The following is a 21,487-nucleotide window of genomic DNA, read 5'->3' as shown; positions in this document are numbered from 1 at the left end:
GTCAGAGTTAAAGGTACGACTACTGCATCGAGTTATATGAGTACTACTGCCTTGTAACTAGCTTTGTCTTCTGAATAGTGGATTTCTTGGGTTTGGCTGTCCCAGAGTGGTTTTTCTCTTGATAAGAATTTCTATTTCGTCAACAAAATATTTGTCTCTTTTAAATTTCGCACTTAATTTTTTGTTGCACAATTAATCTCACACACACACGTTAATTAGAAGTCTATTTATTTTCAAGTTTCGTGCACTTTTTTGTTTTCACTTCTCTCTATGAGAAACCTTTTATCTTCCCGAATCCCAGTCTTCCATCTTCCTTGTTCGCAAGCAACTCTCATTCTTCTCATTTCTCTTTCAATGTCTATTGCATCTTCAAATCTGCATGAACATAACTTTATTTTCATCAAATTTATACCTCTTTTTACTCGCGAAGCAACATAAGCAGAAAATCATTCCTTTCTACAAAGAAAACCATGGCATCAAGAGAGTCCTCCCTTGCTGTGTTCCTTGACTTGCTATTTGACTGACTGACGGGCTTGTTTGATAAGCCACAGAACATTACAGAATAGTGGTTGGTACTATTCACAATTTTTTATTTTATTTTTACACTTTCCAATGACAATCAACATCAAAACATTCTCACTTTTTATATCACATCAATAATTTTTTATTACTATTCAAATAAAAAAAATTAACTACAATACAATTTTTTTTTTCATTATTTTATGCAAATTCTTTTTATTTTATATCACATCATCACTTTTTACTAATTTTAAAACTAACAACCCACTACTCTGTTCTGTTCTGTTCTTTGCCAAACAAGCCCGACGTCTCACGAGGTGTTCTCCAGTTCTCCTTTGCACGTCGAGAGGGACTTTGAAAGAAGCTGGCCTTTCGACATTGAAGCTTTGCGACATTGAAATCTCAAAATTCTCTCTCTCTCTCTCTCTCTCTCTCTCTCTCACACACACACACACACACACACATACACACACACGCACACACACAATCCCATTAATCGAGCCGAATGTTCGATAAGGCACTCAGCTTTGATAATGGATGAGCTCAAGCTTGAAAAAGGTTTTTTTCTTGGCGAGCCGGGATAAGTCAGGGTTCCTAAGCTCGGCACGAGCTTGAGTTCTTGTGCAGTTCAAACGAGCGGAGCCCGAATAAGCATTACTCACTTGAGCTTGGCTCATTTACAACCCTAGACTAAAAGTGAAATTCTCATTTTACGGTTGCAGTTGTGAATATTACAAATAACAACCGTATTCACATGTATACTCATAATAAAAACACATTAAATCTTGTTCTTATTGATAATCGGCTGAAAAAGTAAAAAGATAATAATAATAATAATAAAATAAAATAAAAAACAAAACAAAAACCAAAGGCTCTAAAACGGTGCGTTGTTGGTGGGAAAACTTTTCCCTCTTGTCTCACTCTCCCTCCAAAATGATCACAAACCAAACACGGTTTCTCAGACTCCAAAGCCCTAGCGACCACCCATGGCCTCCACTTCGGCTTCGCGGTCCACCGGCGTCACGGGAAGAATCCGAACTGCAGCTTCGACACTGTACTCAGACAATCAGTCCCTCATCGCTGTAAATTCCCCCCCCCCCCCCCCCCCCCCCTTTTTTTTTACCATTTTGGAAGTACTTTTTGGTGATTTTGGGAATCGAATTTGTTTCCATTTTTGGTTTTGGAAAGAAATTCAAGTGCTTTACAATGCTGGCCAAGCAGTGCCTGGTCTCCCCAAAGGCGCTTTTCGTTCAGCATTTTGGAAGCTGTTATGCAATAACTGCTTTATGTAGTGAAATTTAAACCGTAAGGTAGTCTATACTTTGATTTTGAAAGAAGTTTGTGTTGTTTTCTGAGAGTTAAACACGATGGGATGCTTTGCTTTTAAAGCAAGATAAGTGCTTTCTAAGAATTCACTTATCAAAAAAAAAGTGCTTTCTAAGAATTGGTAAATGCTAAAACTCAGTGCTGACTGATCCTAATTTATTGTCGAAAGTTGCTGTTTGATTGCCCTATTGGAACTACTTTTTTTTTCGTAGCGGTATACAATATGATTTTTCGCTGTCAAAATTAAGATAAGTGCTTCGAATTCCTACCCAAATGATGCCTAATCACATTGCATGTCCTATTCATGGTGTTACCACAACTCAATTTTGGGTTGTTTGTTTCAGGAATTTCGGAAGGCGTTTAATATGATGAAGGAAATTGGGGTTGACTTGGAGAGAGATAATAAATCTCAGATGGTATTCTACTATTCTGGACATTTTTATTTATTTTTTTATATATATATATTTTTTTATTCCCCCTCATAGTATTGCTGTTTATGCTTGGTTTGGTTGTGAGAGAATATAGAAAATTGAAAGGAATTTAAATTTTTGGATCTGAATTTCTTTGCAACATTTGGCACTTCAAAAAGAATACCTTCACCCAACTGATGAATAGCAATTTTTTTAGAAATAATTCAGTCCCATTTAGTGGCTAAGAAAATGTTGGGAAAGGTAAAGAAGTTCAGATCTCTTTGGTAGGAGTGGGCAACGTTTCCCCTTGGTCTCTTGCCGTTGGTTCCCGATTGTTGAACCAATATGCGTCGGCCGCCCCAAACTGACCAACTACACCAGGGCTCCTAATCCACATCAATGCTGACAGTTGCTGGTCGGTTAGTTTATCAATATGAACAGTGTCACACACCTTGCCACTAGATCTGATGGCAAAGTGGTGGCGGGGATGCAAAATCTTGTTTGCATCCCCGCCACCACTAGATTTGATGGTATCCTTTCCGTAAGATGTGGTAAGGTGCAAAATCTCGCATCTCATAACCATTAATTACCACCATACATGGCCCTGGGCCAGAGAGAGGGAGAGCAGGCCGGAAGGGAGACGTGGAGAGACTAGGCAGTATGGTCTGTCGGATTTATTTTTTGGGGTGGGGGGGGAAGTTGATTCTTTGGCACACATTACTGGGCAGCCAACCTGACCCCGTCAGAAATCCGTTTTCTTTCCTGATACGTGGTTCAAAAATCTTATAACCTTTCTTTTTGACAATGCTGAGTGACCGAATGCTACATGAAGAACATAAGTCAGATGAAGGAACAGGAAGACCTAGGATGTAGAAGATCATAACATTACTGATTCGGCAGATTTGGTTCCTATATATCACTCATGTGGTACTTCATTATACGATATATATATATATATAAGAATTATACGATATATATATAAGATCCATTTGTATAGATATCATCATCTACATCCAGAAAGCCGTATGCTTTGGAAAAAGCTTGTACAGTTTGGGAAGAAGTTTTGATTGATCAAAAAGAAGAATCTACTTCAACCAATATACCCTTAGGCACGGCCATACATAACATAGAAATCTCACTACCATTCTTTCTCCCCATGAGACTGACGCAATTCCTCAAGACCAAGCTTCTGATTTTCTCCGCTACATTAGCTTTCGATTCCATATGGTTTGCGCGTAAGAGAGCTGTCCATTGCGAAGAAAGCACCCAAGCCATGACTTTGGTCAACAGCACTCATAGAACATTCCTGGAACATAAAGCTGCTTGGACCGGCAGTGTGTCAATGTAGCCTAACCTCTGGGGTACCGGTCTGATAAAATCTGTCTTGCTCTGGAAGCTGGAAATGGAGATGCAAGATTCAAAGCTGGAATCTTCGAATACTCCAGATGAGTTGGGAGCTGGGGCAGCCCGCGCGCAACCCATACCAATCCTACACTCCTTTCTCCTATTATTTCTTTGTCACTTCTTGGAAATCACGAAGAGGATTCCCGGATTGGATTGAGGGGGAGGGGAGCTGCTGTCGGTATTGGAAACGTGTTCAGTTCTTTGATCCATTCCGTGGCGCAAAATCCATCATTGGCTAAACAATCATTTGGTTATGCCATTTTGGTTCCGTTGCTTGTTCTAACACGCACTATGGCTTTTCTTCCTCTCCCTATGGTCGAGCTATTTTCATTACCTCCGTGTTTGCTAGGTGGGAAATGAAGAAGAATTAAATTCCAAAGAAGGAGATGAGAAGGAAATAGTATCACTTAGCGCTTGTGCTAAGGAAGACTCTTAGTTGTTGAATGCGAGTCACTACATAGGTGGAATTTTATAAGCTCCTTTAGACCTGGCTAGCTTGTAGAGTATTAGGGTTTTTCCCACATTCCCTGACGCAAGGTCAGGGTCATTACGAATAGGACAAATATACACCAAACCCGTGTTGACCAAGAATTCCTAGATTTGAGTTGATGAGGAATTTGTGTTTGGAAGAAAAGGATTAATTTAAATGTTATGGACATATAGATGACCTCAGCCTCAAAAACCTATAATAACCCCACTGAAACTGAAGCCATTATCTCTTGTTTTATTGTATAATAGCGGCTTTTTCTTGATGCCTTTGTTGATTTGTTCTCTACCTTTTGGCTTTTTTCGGGTGTTCTTCCTTTGTTTTATGTTCTTCTTTTGTTTTGGTGTCCTTGTATACTCACTGTCTGCTTAGGGGCACCTTTACACTTTTTTAATGCTATTTCTTTTATTACCTATCAAAAAAAAGTTATCGCATTATTAGTTTAGGGTTTATCTTCTCGACGGTAGGTGTTCTACTGTAGAAGGATTGAAAACTCCACTTTTTTGTAAGTTGAAGTTTGAAGATGACGGGAAACTCTGGATACTTGGCAATATAGATCAATTAGTAACTGGATGTTGCTGCAGGTGAAAGAGCTTGAAAATGCAGCTGTTGAGTTGTTGGCTACATATGAAGACTGCACACATTTTTCATCAGCAATTCATTCTGTTGGAGATAGGTGCCAGCCTGGAGAAGAGGTGCTTGAACTCTATATAATGCAAAGTTTTTCCTCTTTGAATGATTTTGCCTTTATATAAATATTTTATTTTCCTCCTTATCTCTGATTTGTTAATTTGATGCTTGAAATGCAGTCAACCAATTTTAAGAAGTTGTTTGAGGATGAGATTGTGAAGCTCAAGGCTAGTTCATCTTCAGTTCTACAAAACCATCCTATAATACGCCAATTTAGAGAAGCTATCTGGGTATCTTTTCTCTCTATTATTTTCTTTGGAGTTCTTCGGTGTTGGACTATTAAAAGGATGGGCAAGAATTTCAAATTTTTGCTACTAGATTTTTCAGATTTTTTCTTAGTTTTTCTATTTTAAAATTTTATGTTCAAGTGTTTTCTACTTATTTTTTTTTTATCTAATACATTCTTATTGTATTACTAATGCTAATGATGTGGGACAAACACATTACAACAATACAGTGAAATTAGGGCAAAGAGAGGAGAAAGAAACTAAAAGAAGAGAGAAAAGAAGAGATAGAAGAAGCTAGAAAGAGAGAGAAGAGAGAAGAAGCCGGGGAGGAAAAGAGAGAGAAGATGGGGAAGCGAAAGAGAGAGAATCAATTTCTCATAATTTTATTCCATCAAAGTCCGTCTTCATTGGAATACAAGAGACACTTAAATAGACTAACAGACTACACCTTAGGGCAACACCCATTTACTGACTTACCTAACATAATTTAGGGCAACACCCATTATTAAATTGCCTAAAATACTTTAGGCAATTTGATTGTGGGATAAGATGGTGGTGGAGAAGATCAACGAGTGTGTGGGGGAATTCTCCTTGGTTGACACACATGCAAAAGTGGTAGATTTTGTGGGAATTAGTTTCAGAATTTTTGGGGAAGGTGGACTGTTGTCAAAAATCATTGTGCAATATCGATAGGCTAATGAAGGTTGCATGAAGAGGATGTTGCTTACTATTCCGTGGTGCTGATTGTGAATGGAAGTTGATGTAGCAAGGGTTTCTATGCAGCATAGTTTACACTGACAAGATGAATGATATGATTTGATATGTGCACCATGGGCTTTGGAGATGACATCCTTTAGGCCTGGACTCTTCATTTTTGTAAAGGCTTTCATTAAATCATTAAATGATAAAAAAATATGTGACAATTTAATTTTTCAGGACCTGGTATGACACTGCTTAAGTTCGTATTAGATGGGTTTGACTAAGACATAATTAGGATTTCATACTAGGGCACTTTGGTGGAAACAATGGCAGAATGTGATCATAGCTGGTCCCTGAAGAAGGGGCTGACTTGGAAGTTGGAATAGTGTCTTGGTAAGCAAGGGACTATGTATATGATGTGTGAATAAATAATGCTGGATGGTTAATCATCTCGCACAAGAAAGTGATATCTGGTAGGGGTGTACATGTGGATATTCGCGCGGTTATTTGCGAAATCTACATCCACATTCACAAAATCCGGATATCACTTTTAGATTTTCGCATTCGCATCATTTTTTAACCATCTGGGTCTGCATGGTTATTGCAGCTATTAAGTGATTATTATCCACTATTCGGAAATAGTAATGAGCTTATTTTAAATGCTTTTAAAAATAATTTTGACCCATTTTTAATCTTTTGGGCTTGTTTTGAAAATATAATGCAACACCAAAAAATGTAGAACCGAGAAAAAAAGGGGATGATGATTACGACCTCAAAATATTCATGGTAATCAATGTTCAGAAGAAACACTTTTATGTTTTTTTATCCATGATTCAATGAGCATAATAATCAGCCAATAAACATAAAAAAAACATAAATTACAAATCCAACATAAAAATAATAATATTTCAAATTCATAACAAAAAAAACATAAATTTTTTAAATATTACACATTCTTACGTGAAATATATATACAAAAATATAAAAAATATATATTAGATATAAAGGGTATGAGAATGCGGTTATTATCCGCATCTCCTAAAACTGCTATTTTCATTTGAGGATACTGGTTTTTGCTATCCGTGTCTACATGTGCAGATAGCGGATGCGGGAGGTTAATACCCGCCCACACCCCTAATATCTGGGACATTAAATGCCCTATTTTTCTCCAAACGCTTAATTATGTAATCAGACATAAGACGTAAGGTTCATTTTGTGGCTTTAATATATGCATAATTGAGCTTCATAAGGAAATTGTCATGCAGATTGTCTTAGATACGGAACCTACTCTAAGGCTCTTGAGTAGGAGTTGGTGAAGAAGGGGAGACATCTGTTTTTGGAGTCTCTATGCTTCCACTGATCTTATCTTAGAGGACATTTGGGAAGCTAGACAATTTCACATGGGTAAAGAAAGTGAGGAGGAAAAATAATTAAGATGGATTAATTACAGTAAAAACATGGGTGTCCTCAATGAAAAATATTAAAAGAAAGATTTTGAAACCTGGCATTATAATTGCGACGTAGCACATGATCTTTTTTTTTGTTTGCATAGACATCAGCCGTGCTTCATGCCATGTCTATCCGGATAATAGAATAGTTTTATTTGTGGTTTTCATGCAAAGTTCAAGTCTGCCATTGAAGTGTCTGACTTTGGTCTTGACCTGGGAAAGTAAATCTTTGCAGACGAGCAAAGAAGGTTAATTTTGTGATGGAATTGCTGCCAAAGATCTTAAGGCAATTGAGCAGAGGCAAGAATCCAATTAACCAACATTCTCATCATTTATTGAGAAATATGTTACACTATTCTGTCTTTGCAACAAAGTATTCTCTCTCCGTACACACATAACAGATGCATTGTTTGCTTGTTGATTATGCTTGTGTCTTAACCTACCGTCATGTTTGACTATCACTTTCCATATTTGTCGGTGATATGTTATTTGTTATTTTGGGTAATTAGTTACGCTTTTCAGTATTAATTAGGTGCTGCTCTCACTATTTTCCTGCAGAATGTTCATCATGCAGGAGAGCCAATGCCAGGAGAAGAGCAGGATGACATTGTAATGACTAGTACCCAGTGCAGCCTTCTGAATATCACCTGCCCATTAAGTGGAAAGCCTGTTGTTGATCTGGCAGAACCAGTTCGCAGGTACTCTGAATCAGTTCAAAGTTTTTCCTGTTTTCTTATTCCAGAAACAGTTTTCCTCTCTAGCTCTCCTTTCCTTTTTTTTTTTTTTGATGAATTAAAACCTTTATAGAACAAACACAACAGTCTACAAACTCAACTCTAGTGAAAACTGGATGCAAAGAACCTTTAAAAGGTCCAACATTTTCCCTGCCAAACAAGCAGAAACAGAATCCTTACCAACAACAAAAAAAACAGACAGCAATTACAAGTTCCACAAATGAACAAGTGTAGCATTTTGGCCTGTCTTTGTGAACCCTCCTTTAGCCACGATCTGGGACCTTACTTCCCACTTGATTTACTTCATTACATCTTCTTCCGTATGAGGAGTATTGCCATGACATAAGTCATTTCTCAGTTTCCACAAGTGATAAACCGAGGCACCCAAACAAAGTCTGTACAAGTTCTCCCACAAGCTCCTTCCTGTGAAGTTAATCACACTCCAGTTCACCACATCTTCCCACTCAACAGCAGGATTGCTCACCCTACAATCATTCATAACAGCCCTCCACACATGCCTACTAAAACTGCAATGAAAGAACAAATGCTCCACACTTTCTTGTTCTGCATAACAAAAACTGCATAATATGTTCCTGCCATATCCCCAACTACTCAGTTTTACTTTGTAACAAAGCTCCTCTAAAAACCAACCAAAGCATAAAGGAATGACGAGGAATTGCCATTAAGAACCAAACAACTTTAAACCATGGTATAACTGGTTTTTTCTCCCTTAAACTTTCCCAAGTTTCAGCACAAGAGTAGATTTCCTTCTTTGAATTCCAGATTGCCTTATCATAATCACAAATAAGGACTTCTGGTAGCCGACTCTGGATCTGAAGAAGAGCATCTGACCTCGCAACAGGCCAATACCACTCTCCATCTCTAATGATAGAGGATGCTCGAGCTCTAATATTACTTCCTGCATCATACATTACCCAAAATCCATTGGTATCCAATAAACACCCATCAGGATGCCATGGATCACTCCAAAGAAAAACGCTGCTATCTTTACCAATTTGGAATCTGATAAACTGCTTAGCTATACTTCTAAGCTTGAGCAGTTTCTTCCAGCTCCAAGAACAGGAATTAGGAATGGGGATATTCCAAAACTTCTCCCCTTAAGCCAAGTAGAATCCACCCAAGCTACCCACAAAGAACCAGCTCTAGCAAACAAGCTCCAGATATGATTTAACATGGCAGCTTTATTCCAAACCTCAAGTTGTTTTATCCCCGACCCACCTTCCTTTTTAGGAAAACAGACATTGGACCAAGCAACTTCAGCCTTTGCCTTAGCATCTTTACCACACCACAAAAACCTATTCAATTTCTGCTCAATCAACCGAATGATTTTCATGGGCAGAATGAAATCCTAGCCCAAAAGACTTGCAAACTCATAAGAACAGAAGTGATAAGTTGAAGCCGGCCAGCAAAGGATAGATGTCTAACCAGCCAAGAGTCAATCCTTGCTGTAATTTTGTCAACAAGAGCACTACAATCAGCAGCCATCAAACGTCTGGTAATCAAGGGAACACCCAAATACCGGACTGGAAAATTACCCTCATTCATATGCATCAACTCTAGAAGCTCCTTTTTATCTTCATCGTTAACCCCAGCACAAAAAAGAGAACTTTTGGCAGGATTTGCTTTTAACCCCGAAATGTCTTCAAATTCCTCCAAAACAGACTTGATAATACTCAACGAATTCAAGTCAGCAGCAGCAAAGATGAGTAAATCATCTGCAAAACATAGATGATTTATCAACAATGGCTGACACCTAGGATGGAATCCAAAGGAAGGATGAGCTTGAGGAATATCTGCTAACAACCGAGAAAGAACTTCCATTGCAAGAACAAAAAGGTAAGGAGAGATGGGGTCTCCTTGTCTTAAGCCCTTCTTGCCATGAAAGTAACCAACTAAAGTACCATTAAGTGCAATGGAATAACTAGGGCTGCAAATACAAGCTTTAATCCATTTCACAAACTGAGAAGGAGCACCGAAACAGGAGAGACAGTGTAGAACAAACTCCCAGCTCACCGAGTCATAGGCCTTCATAAGATCCACCTTAAGTGTACACTGCGGCTTACCTTTATCCTTATGGTAGTCACAAACCAACTCTTGAGCCAATAAAATATTCTCAGCAATACTTCTTTTAGGAATGAAGGCACCCTGATTAAGACTAATAACCTCATCTAAACCAGGGAGCAGCCGGTTAGCCAAAATCTTTGTGATACACTTGTATATCAAGTTACAACAAGAAATTGGTCTATATTTACTCTTAGAAGTAGGATTCTTCTTCTTAGGCACTAGATTGATGATAGTAGAGTTCACTTCCCTAAGAAGATTTCCGGTTACAAAAAACTCTAGGATAGCCTCCGCAAACCCCATTCTCAACAATTGGCCATGCCTTGTGAAAAAAACCGGTAGAATATCCATCAGGCCTGGGAGCCTTATTCCTATTAATAGAGAAAATAGTCCTCTTAATTTCTGCCCTAGTAACTGCAGCCCTCATCCCCTCAATACAGACGGGAAAATTTTTTATGGACTAGGGAAGAAACTCGAGCTGCTTTCTCACTTGAGAAGGAATGATTGGAAGTGCCAAGAAGGGTCTGATAGAAGCTAATAGCAATCTGCTTTATCTGATTGAAATCTTGCACCAAATTGCCTCTCTCATCTCTTAAACTCTTAACAAGATTGCTAGAATTTCTGGTCTTCACTAGCTTATGGAAATATGCAGTTTTCCCATCACATAGAGCTCTCCTTTCTTCCACCCATAACTCCCATTCCCCCCACCAAAAAAAAAAAAAAAATCTTTGTGACTAGCAAGTAGGAGATGGATGAATATGAATAAGAAAAACAAATTGAGGTATTGGAGTTATCTTCCACCTTCGTTGGCTACCATAATTTTAATATTGCTTCACAATTTGACTGGGGATTGGTAACCGGCAAGTGCATCAAGTGACCACCAAGCAAACCAGCGAGGACACAAGGCTATTACCTATGTCTGTCTCGGCATTTTGTCAATTATGGTTCTCTTAACGCATATTTTCCTGATATGGAGACTTTTTCTGGTCATTTCAGATTTATTTCAACCCATGGAATCCATTAGAGTTCTTAACAGCTGTTATTTCATTATCTTTTATTGGACACTAACATTATTTTTACCAAATCGTGTTGACACATTCCCTTCCCCTTGCTTGCTTCCATTCCTCTATTTTATTTGCACTTGTCTTTCTCGGTCAACTGTGGAAAAGCTTCTCAATTGCGCCTAGTTTTCATTTAAGCTGTATTAAAAGGGCTCTGTAGGCTTTCACTACTATAGGTCCCGGAAAATGAGATAACATTGGCCTTTTGAGACCTCTATCAACAAAGGTACTCTCTTGCTGTCTTCAATCCCCTTGAGTTGCTAGCGTGCGAGTCCCTTCGTTGCTTCTTTTGTTTACTATCTCGCATGTGGTTGAAGCTGCTGTGACACAGTATGTTAATGGATGAATTTCAACTAAAAGGTGAAAAAATTGAAATTATGATGGTGGACATTGTAATGGACCATAGGAAGTCACTCTGGAACTGGACAGTTGGTTGTAGGGTAGGTGTCATTCCAAAGACCAGTGGTTATTCTACACAAAGATAATTCTTTCTAACCTATAATTTTTGGTCCTTATCGATTTTCTTGCCTGAAGAGAAGTGATGGTTCATAACAACCATGAGGGGACGGAGCATGTATACCGTATTTGGCCACGGCTGAGGTGTTGTAAAATTCAGTGGCCTCCTCACACAAACTTGTTTTATTTCTTACATTTTCCTATGTATTTCTTCCCCTGATGCAGTATTGAATGCAAGCATGTCTATGAAAAGAATTCAATCATGCTCTACATACGGTCCAAGAATGCACGTGCTAAATGCCCTGTCGCAGGTAAATATATTTTCTGTACTGTGAACTTCTACTTTCCTGCTTTTGTTTCGCCGTTGACCTTTTTTCTCTTCTCAGGTTGCCCTAAGATGTTGCAGGCGCAAAAAGTGCTCTGTGACCCAGTGTTGCTTATGGAGATTGACGAGATGCGAGCAATGAGTAAACAAACTGCTATGACTGACGTGATAGAAGATTGCACCGCACTTGATGAAGAAGATTGTGACTGAAGAACATAGCTACGCTGAAGATGTCTAATTGTAGTTTCAGGGTTTTGAGGATCACTACGACTTTGACCTAATTAACTGAATATACATATAGTCCGATGCATATGTGCCATCTATATTCTTCAACTTCTGTTTTGCTCTCGCTTTTTTGAACTCAATGATTGTATTTTATCTTTGTCTATAGTGTTCTTGTTTAATTATCTTCCATCTAATTGACAGCGGTTACAATTTATACTAAGGAATCTCTTGAGGCAACTTCAAGGATGACTGTCCTTAAATGTTAATTACTATTTAGTTTCTTAGGAGGATGCTCTTAATTATGCCATATAAAAAAACTGAACATTTAATCCCTCTTAGAGTCCATTCTCGCCTCCGTGGGAGTGGTTCTTTTTTTTTGGTCCGGAGCTGCTGCGGAGCATGTCCCTTTATCCAAGATGTGAGAAATGTGATCTTCATTCACTCGCTTTATCACAGTCATCGTCGGTGCACTCTCTCTTATTGTGAATATGACCCAGTTCCAAATGATTGGAACCCAGCAACATCAATACTTTATGTTGCTCCAGTCGGCTGCTATAGCTTGAGGCTGTATTTCATCCATCATAGAATTATGACTTGTGCATTATGGTTCATTGGCCGTTGGATTTCTCTATGTAATACTTATGATTTTTTTTTTCCTTCTTCCTAGCCGTGAAATCTTTTTCCATAGATGTAATTGATTTGATATAAAAGTAAAATAAAATTTGAATTTTTTGTAAGAAAAAAGTGAAAAAAGTTTGGTAATAGTTTTGAAAAGAGGATTTTTATTTTTATTTTTTTGAAGAAAGAGTGAAAAAAGAAGAAGAAGATGAAAACGGTTGCCAAAAGTTAAATGGGAGGGACCTAAAAAATTACTCCTATGTTGGGATGATATAATCGATCTCTATATCATGATGAGTAAACGGCTCTTGAAATCGGCCCTGATTAGGAGCAAATAGAAAGGGGTAAGATTAATAGTTTTTTATACTACTCATAAATTTGACATGAATTTAACATAAAATTAAACGATTAGGGTTGAGGAGTCTGACTCGTTTAATTAAATGAGTCAAGTTATAATTGACTTACATATACTTTAACATAACTTAACCCGACACATGAACATGAATGGTCACCCATAGTAAAATCCTCGCCAAGTGAACGTGCTCAACCCTAAAGTATTTTCCTACATAATTTTGCTCGCCTTTGTGTGAATACCCTGTGTGTGTGTATCATCACCTTACCTTCAAATGCATGACATAAGCACTCTGTGGAGTGTGGATATCTTGTTTATACATTTGAAAACACCTTCCTCTTGTCTTTCTTTTGCATATCCAACAAACATTTCCCAAAAGAAACTTCAGAATCAGTCTCCAAAATAGAAAAGCATCAATGGCGTTTCCTTTTCCCAGAGCTTCTCTCTCTTGGGTCTCTTCGTTTCGCGCAAGCTCTCTCTTCCCTCTCCTTCCCATGGCTCTCTCTCCCCAAGTTCACTCTCTCTTTCCAATGCGTGCTCTCCATGTCTCCGCCTCTCTCCCCACCACTGCCCAAGACCAATCGTCCCCTCCTACGGTCCTGTCCCAGCAAGGAAGCAATAGTCGATGGAAGCCCATGTGTTTGTACTACACGCAAGGCAAGTGCACTATGGTAAGCTTAACCCATCAATCCCATCACTCTTGGACCTCAATGTTTGCTGCAGTAGTTTTAGTTTTTTTTACCTTCTGCGTATTGCAACCCATTTGTTTTTCATGAATCTTTCAAAGATTAAGAACCCCCTTTTGTGTGAATCAATGATTTTTTCACCTGTTCGTCTTTGTTCTTTGTTGTTTTTGGGTTATCAAATGAACTATGATTGACCAAGTGACATACATTATACACACATCAACCAAAAAAAAGGGTAAAAGAAAAAAGAAGGGAACTTTTGGAAGCATGTTTGATTAAAACAAGTTGATAGGAGAAAGATTATTTTATCAAACACAGAATGATAATTATAGGATGGAAACAAAAAAGGAAAAGAGAAAAAGATGGATTAGGTCGACTCATAAATTGTTAACTGAAAACCGTCTAGAGCTTCAGTTACTTGTTGTCCAATCCAATTTCCTAATCTTAAGCAAAAGACTGGTAACACAAGCTGCCTTGTTTAGTACTCCTAGGCTCATCAAGTATTGGCACTAATGGTTTCTAATACTAATTCCTTGACACCCTTCATTAAATTTCACATATATTCGTAGTATACAAGCCTGTTCTCAAATAAAGTAGATTATTTTGCCGGTCGAGTCCCATCAAACACCTCAAATGTCGTTTTACTATCTTGGATGGACTTGTGGCTTGTCTGCTGCTTGCGAAGTCACTGCTACCATCCCTTGAGATTCCTGTGTCTCTCTTATCAGGGATGGTGCCATGGTAATACAATCTTGCAGCATGATAGAGGGAAAATAAGTTGCATCAATCACCTGGGCAAGTTCAAGGCACAACTTTTAGGGTTAGTAAGCTAAGAAGCTATTCACCATAAATTCAAGTGCTACCCATCAATAAAAGAAGAAACTATACGTTGAGCCTATTAATTTGTGTGCCACAAAATGTAGTCAGTTTACAATAACTCTGGGCATTAATTCTAACTATGGCCCCTTGAATACTAAATATATTGTAGGAACATGCAATTTTTAGCTTCAAAATTTAAGTTCATCTTTACTTTCTTGTTAGAGGATGATGCTGACAGAAAGCAATGGTGCTTTATAGGATATCAAAATTAAGAGATATATATGGACAGGTCAGTTTTGCAAATGTTGCAAAACATTGATCTGTTCAAAACCCAGGTCCGCTGACTTTGTGATCCATATTCTACAATTTTCCTGCTTAGCAGTCAATGGTTAAGAATTAAAATTTTCTTCGTCAATTTACCCAATCTGTTTCCTTTCCATAGTCCATGTCCATCCTGTTTTGGAGCTTTTTTTGAAAAGAACATCCATAACTCAAACCAAACCCTTACTTCATAGGCACAAAATTGCTTTCGGCACCCAATCAACAATTCATTGAGACAAACAATGGACCCACCCACCTTCCTCATTAAGCAATTTTGTGCCTAAGAACCGAGGCCTGCTTTTTTTTTTTTTTTTTTTAATATATATCAAGTGTATGTATAAAAAATCAGCAGAATTTGTTGACCATGTTAACAGAACTTAAGAACCTGTATCTGAGGAACTTTATGTCATACCTGTGTAACAATATGTTGATTTTGAATACTTGAAGAATTTTCATTTGTAACTGTAGTTACTGTGTTGTACAGATGGATGATGCTATCCACCTAGAGAGGTTCAATCATGATTGCTCCAGGGACCTTGGAGTGAATATTGCAAAGTTAAAATGTCTACGCTCCCAGAACTTAGATTTTTTTCTGGTGCTTGATTTGGAGGGCCGAGTTGAGATTCTTGAGTTTCCAGTTCTGATGATAAATGCAAAAACCATGGATGTCGTGGACTTATTCCACAGGTTTGCTACATCTAGTTCACTCTATTATGCATTTTCAATAGCTTTAGTACCATTTGGAAATAATGAAAAGATTTATCTCTTTTCGGGTCTCTCTCTCTCTCCCCCTCCCTCCCTCCCTCTCTCGCTTGTTATAAGAAAGAGGTACTTGCATGTTTACTGAAAGGATAAGTGGCCATTATGAAGTTTGTGAGAGCATGAGCTTAATTTGGAGTATCTAAATTTTAGAACACAGTAATATACCTTTTCTTAATCAGATTTAATTAAGTAATTTCCATATTTAGGGCAAAGCAGATACTGCTGTTTTCCATGGTGCAATATGTCTATGGACCAGACCTAAAATGTAGAAAGTTTAAGGAGCCTAAATCTTACTATTGACACGTGGCAGGGCAAGTGGACTTGAGGGAGTTACTTGGCAGCTGCTCAAGACCATGCATCATGCAAGCTTCTGTTAGTTGTATTTCTGTTAGCTTCTGTTAGTTGGCGGGTGTATAAATAAGGAGACTTGTATTCTGTTAATTCATTCTGGAAGTTAGAATCAGATGTTCATTTGTGAACTTTGAGGCATTTGGCTCCTCGAATTGCCAAGGGTTTGAATACAATTGTTCTTCATCTTTCTCCTTTAATCTTTCCCTCTCAAATCTCTCTCAATCTTTCTCATTTCTATCTTAAAATCAGTAACCGCTATTCGGTACTGTTACAATTGGTATCAAAGCACCGATCTATACTTCCGCTCTGTTGATTTGATCAATCCAGATGACTCAAACAAATCGATCGGCGCTGAAATATTCTGCCGATGGATGTGGATGGTACGACGGATTTGCTGGATTTTATCTCGTTCTTGGAGTTCCAGAGCGTGTGCGGAAGAAGCAAGAAGCTGAGCGGAAATTTCAACAAGCCGAGCAGCAACGAAAAGCTGCAGTTATCGCACTACTTGATGAGTTTCTTGAGCATAATGCTACGTACGCCAGAAAGCTCCAGGAGTTGCAGCAAGAGTATTCGCGGAAGTCTCAAGAAGCTGCTCAGCAACGATCAGACGATTTGGCAGCTGCAATTATGGCAAACACTCGGAAGAATCAGGGTAACCTCTTCAGCAAATTTTCTCCGGAGGCGGAACATTTGGCCTTGGACGGGAGAGAAACGCTTGAAGTTACGGAGATCGTTCCTCTAGCAATTGACTCCATGGAGGTTGAAGAGCTACGTCCAGTTCTTGAGAAGGTAGAAGACCTAGGCCAAATCAAGAAAGGAGAAGAAGAGAAGAGAGACAAAATTCATCCAGCAACAGATCAGGTTGAGGATACCTTCCTGTTTGTCAAAATTCCTCAACCACACATAAGTGAGTCTCTCGTGGTGATGCACCTTCAAGAATTGGTGGAGCCTTCTCAAGAAGAAGAAAACTTGTGTGCGGAAAGGGAGAATCTGAAGTTGGAATTCAGATACATGAAATGTGGAAAGCAAAATTGGAAAGCACCACATCAACGTGGACTTTGTGCAGGACCTTGTATGAACGTGCTGAACATCTCTAATCACACCTTGTATTCCTTTGTGTCTCCCTACTTGCGTGAGGATGCAGTGGATTTTGTTGTCCTTAAGCATAGGTGGCGTTGGAAACAAGTGGAAGAAGAAGACGAAATGAGAATGGCAGTGAAGAGAGAAGCCATTCTGTTACACTCTCAGTTAAGCCTAACGCATGAAGTGTGGAAGCAAGAAATTGACGTTGGGGGCCAAGACCCTGGAGCAGTGGATTAAGTTTTGCTGGCCATGTCTACCTTATTCTCTGTAAAAGGGAACGTATTAGAAGAAGGTAGATAAGCTCCTACGTGTCCATGTGAGGCTGAAGTTGTAGATTGGTGAGGACCAGCTGGTGCCTTGCTGTCAATTGCAAATAACGTGCAGAATTTGAGTCCACGTGGAAGCAATATAAATAAGCTTGGGTTGCTTGGCTTAATGTGGAGGCTTTATTTTTTCTGAATTCCAATAATTTTAGTTACATCTTCATTCTAAGTAGAGGTGTCCTTGTAACAGTTCCTAGAAGTTGCAGTGCTTAGCTAGCTTTTAGCTTCTGATGTGGAAGATAGGAAGTTCAAAGCTCAGGTGATGATTTTAGGAGGCTAGCTTACATTTCTTGAAATCAGCACCTTGAGGGCAAGGTGCTTAAAAAGGAGAAGGTAATGTAAGGAGCCTAAATCTTACTATTGACACATGGCAGGGCAAGTGGACTTGAGGGAGTTACTTGGCAGCTGCTCAAGACCATGCATCATGCAAGCTTCTGTTAGTTGTATTTCTGTTAGCTTCTGTTAGTTGGCGGGTGTATAAATAAGGAGACTTGTATTCTGTTAATTCATTCTGGAAGTTAGAATCAGATGTTCATTTGTGAACTTGGAGGCATTTGGCTCCACGAATTGCCAAGGGTTTGAATACAATTGTTCTTCATCTTTCTCCTTTAATCTTTCCCTCTCAAATCTCTCTCAATCTTTCTCATTTCTATCTTAAAATCAGTAACCGCTATTCGGTACTGTTACAGAAAGTCACTTTCTTTTTCTTTTTTTTTTTGGTTTGTCTATGGAATATTTGACATGTTATTAGGGGAACAGTACTTGTTTAATGTCCCTCCAAAACTCTTACCTTCTTCAAACAATTTATTGGGCGTCTTTGCTTGTGATGTCTTTGGAACTACATCAAAGAAGATTAAAGAGGATTTTTGATCATTAAATATTTCCTTTTCCTTTTTAGTTGTACCTTTTCATAGTGTTTTTGGAGCAATAATTTACATATGAGGAGAAGATACATATACACACACATATATTGGTAAAGAGTTTTGAAGAAGAAGGCCTTTTCTATAAATTTTACTTATCAAAAAAAAAGTTTCACCATCATCCTCTTGCAGTCTTCAAAACTTTGGTCGTTTTTCTTTCTTTCTAGATGCATCACATTAAGCATGGCGAAATCATCTTCCACATTGCTGTACTCTGAAAACTTCCAAATTGTACTCTCCAACATGCATAGAGATCCACCTCCCGACAATGCATAATCCACTCTAACCCACAAAGACCAAATGCAGTATTCCATAAGGCTCTAGCAACATCACAGTGAAGTAAAATGTGATCTATAGTTTCCCCACTTGTCTTACACATGCAACACCAATCTACCATGATGAGATTTCGCTTTCTTAAATTATTCAAAGTGAGGATCTTCCCTAAAACGGCTGACTAGGTGAAGAAAGCCACCCTCAAAGGAACCTTACCGCCAAATACTCCTCCAAGGAAAGGGGGCACGGTCGTGGGGGATGTGGCATAATATAATGATCTCAAACATCTGAGGAGAAGATTTTAACATTGGCTTATCTTTTAATCTTACTTTCCATTATTCTTTTACAGGTTTGTGAGGCCATCAGAAATGAGTGAGCAAAGAATAAATGAATATATTGAAGGAAAGTATGGCAAGTTTGGAGTTGACCGGTATGCTACTTGACTACTTGCATACAAACTCATGTTTAATGTTTACTCACAATGTTATTTTGTAATATTCCATCATCAAATATAATAGCTTCGATCAAGTACAATACTAGTATTATGTATATAGCTTTAGCTGGCAGAATAATATAATTCTTAAATTTGTAGGGTCTGGCATGATACTGCTATCCCATTTAATGAAGTCCTTCATCAATTTGAGGTTTGGTTGGCTCAGCATCACTTGTGGAAAAAACAGTTGGGAGCCCGTCTTAATCAAGCAGCATTTGTAACTTGGTGAGTCCAATTACTCTTGTTAAGATTTTTCATAATTTGCCTATGCACTTGATAAATCTTTTGTCTTGGCTCCTTTCTGCTGACACATAGATTGTGAAAATTGCTTATTATTCATTTGATATCCAATCTGTATGATGTTGAACATTATTTTGCTGTGAGACCTCATGTCTGATACCTGTAGTCTAAGACTGCTCAAGTGCACCCTGAGTATCTAGAAGGGTAAAAGTAAATATTTAGTCAAATATAAGTCCTAATTTTTGTTCTATGTCCGTATGATTTCTACTTGAGTAGTATTGTCATTGACTAAGATTCACTGAAAGTGGAAAGTAGAAACAACTTCTTCAATTCGTTTTGCTGACATATCTTTGTTTTACTTCTATTAGTGGAAATTGGGATTTGAAAACAAAGGTCCCTCAGCAATGCAAAGTCTCAAAGATAAAGCTTCCCCAATATTTCATGGAGTGGATTAATCTCAAAGATGTCTATCTAAATTTCTATAAAAGGAGGGTAAGTTCACACAAACGAAACATTATCTAGTTGTCTTTTAACTTTTGATGTGGCATCATGGACTTTATAAAACAGTTGTTCTTGGTTGGGTGTCTACATTCTATAGGTGTGACATAATTTAGGGTTTGGTCCTCATTATGAATAAGGTCCATTTTTATTTGATTCCAATATAAACACTTCTCTTTAGTTTGTAATTGTGAATTGAATATTAATTAAATGAATAAAGTGAATATTGAATGGATAAAGAGATTAAATCAAGGAAGAAAAGAAAGAAAAATTCAAAAGAATGGTTTGGAAAAAAGAAATAAATGGAAGAACAAGTCATATGGATTCACAAAATTGTGTGAATATAAACTAAAAAAACAAAAATATCAAAGTAGTGCTGATAATTCAATAATATTATTACTTCAATTCAGAGTTTATTAGTGGTGATATAAAAAACTGACCAGCATGGTGATGTGTGGTGGCGAAAGTAGAGAATGATATATGAAATTGATTCTTTGTCCACCCAGAGCTAAACCTGATGTCAAAAACCCAACTGACTGATAGTTGTTGACTAAGTTTCTGATTTGACTGGCTGGAAATGCACCTTATTTTCACCATTTCATTATGAGGTTTCTCTATCGTTCTTAATGATATGTTTATTTGATTATGGATGACAGGCCACAGGAATGATAACCATGATGAATGAACTTCAAATACCATTGGTGGGAAGTCACCATCTTGGGATTGATGACACAAAGAACATAGCAAGAGTGTTGCAACACATGCTTGCTGATGGTGCAGTTATTCAGATTACTGCTAGGAGGAATTCTGATTCTCCTGAAAATGTCGAATTTCTATTCAAGAATCGGATAAGATAGCTGCCTCTAGCCAGATCCTTCATTTAAAACTGTCACTTAACTGTATATATTTAGGAAAACAAAATAGACAGAAAGAATTCATTCTATTCACTGGTTCTACTGATGCTCTCTTTCTCTCTCTTATGTCCGCACGCACATACGGTAAATTTATAAGAGATCTTTTGTAGGTTTTTGAACTGTCCAGATCTAATTTTACTGGACTATTGAAAAAATTACCGGATTTTTTTTACAGCACCCAAGTCATATTCAAACCTAAGCTCCCAATGACATCTAATTCACACTCGTGGGGAGTTTGGATGGAAAAAAGGGATTGCAGTCCTCCTCTCTTCTTCAGTACTTACAATTTCTGAGGTTGGGTTGTCTCTGTTAGTGAAAATGGTTCTTATGGATTATGTGTTGACTCTTATATGCAAAATCTTCCTCTTCTCGTGATCTTGAGGGTGGAATACAAATTCACTAATTTTCACTTTACACGTGCTTAATGATTTTACTTTGTTAGTTTACTAGCTTAGTGTCTGGTTGTTCTCCACCTATTGTGGGGGCAATAATGCTTGCCACGCCAAAAACAATTTTAACAAGTGATCTGTTATTATCAAGCACTTACCAGAGAAAAAGCTGATTTACTTCTTATTAGAGCTTCTTTTGATGCTTCCACACAAAAGTCTAAGCACACTTAAGGCTTTTACTACTATTTTGGTAGAGATTTCCAAGTATAAATAAATGATAAACATATATTTGTCCACCATACATGTGATGAAATGAACTACTACTTTCACCCCACTTGAAATTTTACCAAGT

The 21,487-nt window shown here is 38.0% G+C and overlaps 2 protein-coding genes across 2 annotated transcripts; both read left to right on the top strand.

Annotated features, from left to right (window-relative positions):
• The first annotated feature begins 1,442 nt into the window (after nt 1-1,442).
• On the top strand, nt 1,443-12,425 carry LOC133875540 (E3 SUMO-protein ligase MMS21). The gene is made up of 7 exons (XM_062313706.1): nt 1,443-1,601; nt 2,190-2,261; nt 4,731-4,841; nt 4,956-5,066; nt 7,769-7,908; nt 11,769-11,854; nt 11,930-12,425. The coding sequence occupies exons 1-7, from the start codon at nt 1,506-1,508 to the stop codon at nt 12,076-12,078; spliced, it is 765 nt and encodes a 254-aa protein (XP_062169690.1). The 5' UTR covers nt 1,443-1,505; the 3' UTR covers nt 12,079-12,425.
• Nucleotides 12,426-13,315: 890 nt separating this feature from the next.
• Nucleotides 13,316-20,879, top strand: LOC133875544 (uncharacterized exonuclease domain-containing protein At3g15140). Its single transcript, XM_062313712.1, has 6 exons — nt 13,316-13,734; nt 15,374-15,576; nt 18,951-19,031; nt 19,194-19,319; nt 19,703-19,826; nt 20,489-20,879. The coding sequence occupies exons 1-6, from the start codon at nt 13,480-13,482 to the stop codon at nt 20,687-20,689; spliced, it is 990 nt and encodes a 329-aa protein (XP_062169696.1). The 5' UTR covers nt 13,316-13,479; the 3' UTR covers nt 20,690-20,879.
• The last annotated feature ends 608 nt before the right edge of the window (nt 20,880-21,487 follow it).

This window comes from Alnus glutinosa, chromosome 8 (genome assembly GCF_958979055.1).
Source record: "Alnus glutinosa chromosome 8, dhAlnGlut1.1, whole genome shotgun sequence".
In the NCBI taxonomy this organism is placed as follows: domain Eukaryota; kingdom Viridiplantae; phylum Streptophyta; class Magnoliopsida; order Fagales; family Betulaceae; genus Alnus; species Alnus glutinosa.
Note: the sequence above shows the minus strand (reverse complement) of the source record. Positions and strands in the feature narration are given on the sequence as shown.